At 39.1% G+C, this 4,891-nt stretch overlaps 1 protein-coding gene across 1 annotated transcript in view; it reads right to left on the bottom strand.

Moving 5' to 3' along the window:
• Positions 1-4,891, bottom strand: part of MSH4 (mutS homolog 4) — a 42,435-nt gene that overhangs the window by 31,934 nt on the left and 5,610 nt on the right. The window contains exons 3-4 of the mRNA XM_012801678.1: positions 4,383-4,556; positions 3,126-3,298 (exon numbers count right to left, since the gene is read on the bottom strand). Of these exons, the coding sequence (XP_012657132.1) occupies positions 3,126-3,298; positions 4,383-4,556 (347 nt within the window). The remainder of the gene's footprint in view (positions 1-3,125; positions 3,299-4,382; positions 4,557-4,891) is intronic.

Here is a 4,891-nt window from a genome sequence, read left to right on the forward strand (position 1 = left end):
AAAAAAAAAGAAGACTCAGAAGGAAACCACAAGGAAATAGGAAGAAAAAAATCGAAGATCATGTGATTACAGAAGCAAAGAAAGGCAGTGATTCAATAAGGAGAGACATTTAGCAGTGTCAAATATATTTTAGCTCAAATTGGAGGAGAACTAACACATGTCTGTTAAATTTAACAACACATCAGTTAATGACTGTGTTAGGCTAGTTTTCCAGAACAGACTGAGGCAAGGATTCATACACATGTGACTTATTATGAATGTGCTTCCAGAAGAAACCACCAGAGTGGCCAGTGAAGAACAGGGAAGGGAATCCAAGCCAATCTACCATACAATTTCAGGCAAAGTCTTGTGAAAGGTAATTTTAGCTGATCCTGCTGCAAAGGAATTCTGAAGGTTAAGTTATGTTTAGGTTTTCACTAAATCAATGTGAAAGAAGTGGGCTTTCACACCCACAACACTCACTCATTTAAGGGCCATCAAGCACTTTTTGGTACTCCATGCTTAAAAGCAAAGGGCTCTGGAGGCGGCACCTGTGGCTCAGTGAGTAGGGCACCAGCCCCATATACTGAGGGTGGCGGGTTCCAACCTGGCCCCAGCCAAACTGCAACAAGAAAATAGTCAGGGGTTGTGGAAGGCTCCTGTAGTCCCAGCTACTCAGGAGGCTAAGGCAAGAGAATTGCCTAAGCCCAGGAGTTGGAGGTTGCTGTGAGCTATGATGTCACAGCACTCTACTGAGGGCAATAAAGTAAAACACTGTCTCTAAAAAAAAGGAAGCCAGCTATCAGTTGGGGTGGCACCTGTGGCTCAAAAGGGTAGGTCCCTTTTGTTTGTGTCCCTCCCATATGCTGGAGGTGGCAGTTCAAACCCGGCCCTGGCCCAAAATGGCAAAATAATAAAAAAAAAAAAAAAAGCAAAGGGCTCTGGGTAGCGCCCAGCATAGGGGCCCCATATGCTGGAGGTGGCGGGTTCAAACCCAGCACCAGCCAAAATACAAAAAAAAAAATGTGTTCTAACAGCCACAAGGCAGATCTCCAGAAAGAATCTTGTGTGGTCCATCAGATGTAAAAGCACACAGAGCAGGGCAAGGGGCAAGAGAAAAGTGAAAGGGATCCAAGAGGACCTGGACAGAGAACTTAACAATATCTATTATAGTGACCTTTTAAAAAAATTATCAAAAAAAAAAAAAAAAAAAACATCTTTAGAGAACAAGTTCTAGGTATGTTGCCCAGGCTGGACATAAGCACCTTGGCTAACATGACCCCAGCCCTCTGAGCAGCTGGGACTGCGGCATTTGCCACTGTGCCTGGCATGGCCACAGTGACCTTGACAAAAGCAGCCTCAGTGCAGGTGGGCACAGAAACCAGACTGCAGTAGCCTGAGATGCAGTGATGAAGAGACACTGGTGAGGGCAGAAAATCTGTTCTTCAACAAGGTTAGGGATAGGAGAAGAGAGATAAGGTGAAAAACCTCTTGGATTGAGAAGAACTAACACATGTCCATTAAATTTAACCCATCAGTTAACGACTGTGTGAGGCTGGATTTTCCAGAGCAGGCCCTGAGACAAGGATTCATAGTTGGAAAGATGAAAAGATGGAAAAGATGAAAATCCAAGAGGTTTTTACAAAGAGAGAACAGACAACAGGAAGTTCAAATCTTCATGGAAGGAGCCCATGGAGAGGAAGATAATGAAGATACAGTAGATAAGATGTACAAGGATGGGGTCCAGAGCACAGGTGGAGGAATCAGCTACACACAGGAGCAGGAATGCAGTTCCAGGATAAACAAAAGGAGAAAAAAAATCAAGTTTACAAAGATGGCAGTAGTTGGAGCTTGACTAACATTACATGATTAAATGACTTTTCATATTCCTGGCACTTTTATAGGACACTAAATGCCAGCCAGGCATAGGTCGGCCAGCAAGGTGTTGCTGTGAACAACAATAAAAGGGTAACCAGATAAAATGACCTCTTTCTACCTTTCCCAATGCCTTCCTAAATACACAGGAATAAATAGAAAAAATTACATATATATGTATATGTGTGTGTACATGTGGGATACACATATCCCACAACATTGGAAATTGAGAGTCACTATCAATGTAATACCAGAATGTTTAAGGAATTACAATAATTAAAAGGTGTTTGTAATTGGACTGAGGAAACCTGGTCAGGCTGGAAGTGACTTAAAGATGTTTGTGTCCCACTTCAGTTTAGACTACCAGAACCCAAGGTGGGATAGTCAGGGAAGGGGAGGTGTGGAAGACAGAGCAAGCTGTTAGCCACCAATAATTAGACCACAGCAATACACACAAACTATCCTTCCACTTACAGACTTAACAAATTGCACCACCAAGCCAGTGAACAAGTAGCCAGGTTCCAAGGGCAACTTTCTTATCCCACGTTATGAACTGAATTGTGTCGTAACTCCGGGTACCAGGGAATGTGATCTTATTTGGAAACTGGGATTTTGCAGATGTACTCAAGTTAAGATGAAGTTATTGGGGTAGGTCTTAATCCAATACATCTGATGTCCTTATAAGAACACAATAAGAAGACACACAGGGAGAACACCAAAGGACAACAGAGGCAGAGACTGGAGTGACAGGCCTGCAAGCTGAGGTGTGCCATGGGCTGACAGCCACAGCAGAAGCTAGGAAGGGGCAAAGAGGATTTCCCCCTGTAGGTTTCAAGTGTTCATGGCCTACAGACACCTGTAGGTGTCTGGAATTTCAGCTTCCAGCTTCCAAAACCGAGACAAAAATGTTCTGTTGTTTTAAACCATGGAGTATGTAGCACTTTTTTAAAGCAGCCCTGGGAAACTAGTGTACTCCATTTGTTGATAAATACCTAGTCTGGGCAAAACTTCCTTTCTTTGAACATCACCATGAAAAATTTTTAAAAAACCCACAGGAGAAATAGAAAGGAACACCATCCAGAAAACCAAAAAATGCCTCTGAAATGATTTACGACACAATTAAGCAGCAAATTTCAGGAAAATAGCATGCATACAAAAATACAGAATTTACGCCCTCATCATCTGCCTTTCAGAAAAATGAAAACAGTAACTAAAACAATTGTATTTTTAAAATAATTTTGTATTTATAAAATTAGATGATGCTCATTTACCTGACTGAAGTCCAAAAAAAAGTTCCTCATCTTGAAGTAGTTCTTGAACACAATCTAACCTCATGTTAATGGTCTCAATATCAATTAGAGGCTCTAATATATTAGAACGAAGTCTTCTGCTCCCTCCAGGAGTCTTAGTATAATTTAGAACACCAAAGAGAGTGTGATTATTCCTGTGCAAACAAAACACAAGTTAGGAAATTAAGCATACAAAGGAAAATCCAAGAAATTGCATTTTATCTTTGTAATTAAATAATCCTATAATCTACAACAATGATTCTCAAATTTGTATAAATATTACAAGGGATTCTAATTCAGCAGGTCTGCGATGAGACATGAGAATTCGTATTTTGGACAAATTCCACATGCTGTCAGTCAATGAACCACTTTGACTAACAAGGATGGACAGCGTCCCCTTGCACTCAGTTACTACCTTTTTTCTACAGGTCAGTTACAACACTTAAACTAAAACAAAATTTTCTAGTCTATGATGTTCCATCAATAATAGCAAGATATCAATAATATATTCTAAAGGAGTAAAACTTTTATATTGATAAATATGAGTATTTAATATAATCATCTTATACTAATTTAAGAAGTTAGAGAAGAATGACAAGTAAAAGAGAATTTTGTAATTTCTAAGTGGTTACTATAAAGAAATGAGCCATTATAAATTCATTTCATTGGCTCAGCACCCATAGCACAGTGGTTACAGTGCAGACCACATGCACCGAGGCTGGTGGGTTCCAACCAACCCCGGGCCTGTTAAACAACAATGACAACTGCAACAAAATAGCCGGGTGTTCTGGCAGGTGCCTGTAGTCTCAGCTACTTGGGAGGTTGAGGCAAAAGAATCGCTTAAGCCCAAGAGTTGGAGGTTGCTGTGAGCTATGACCCCACGGCACTCTACCTAGGGCAACGTGGTGAAACTCTGTCTCAAAAAAAAGTGTTTATTTAACATTATATTTCTCCATCATTAGCCAGGTTTTGTGGTGTGTGCCCACAGTTCTACCTACTCTGGAGGCAGAGGCCAGAGGCTTACCTGAGCCCAGGAGTTCAAGACCAGTCTGGGCAACATAACAAAACCCTCTATCTCTTAAAAAAAAAAAAAAAGATATATATATATATATTCTCAAACAATTTGAAAAATATATTACATATATTCTCAAGCAATTTAAAAAACTTTAAAGTATTTATAGAAAAATATGACATAAAATATACCAATACATTTTGTAAGTAAAATTTAGAGGCTCTTACCGACAGTCTTGATTATTAATTAACAATTCAAGGTTTTGGGCTGATGATGAATCTATCATGGCTGTCTGTTCACTACCCTGGAAACAAATCTTCAGTGATTTTGGGGCATAAACTGAATTTTGAATAAATTCAACATATTTTAACAAAGCCGCAACAGCTGCAAGGCAGTAATACCTGTAAAGTGACCAATGACACATCAGTGCAAGTCATTAGAATAAAAAAAATTACTACTATAAAAGGAAATATTTATTTCACCTTAATGTAAGGATTATTATAAATATTTACATAGCATTAAACTCAAAGGGAAAAGGTCCGCCAAGTGTTCCTTACTTTGAAACTAGGTAAATCACCTCTAAATCATAAAAATTAATATAAACAGACTTTTTTTTACAATCTAATACTTATGGATCTTAGACTCCAAATCCCATGTTAGAAAACAACATTCAAAGGTGATTTGTGTCAAATTTTTATGTACCATTCTAAATACTGAAATAATATTTGAAGAGTCA

This window comes from Otolemur garnettii, unplaced genomic scaffold (assembly GCF_000181295.1).
Source record: "Otolemur garnettii isolate 467f Iridium unplaced genomic scaffold, OtoGar3 scaffold00010, whole genome shotgun sequence".
NCBI classification, from domain to species: Eukaryota; Metazoa; Chordata; class Mammalia; order Primates; family Galagidae; genus Otolemur; species Otolemur garnettii.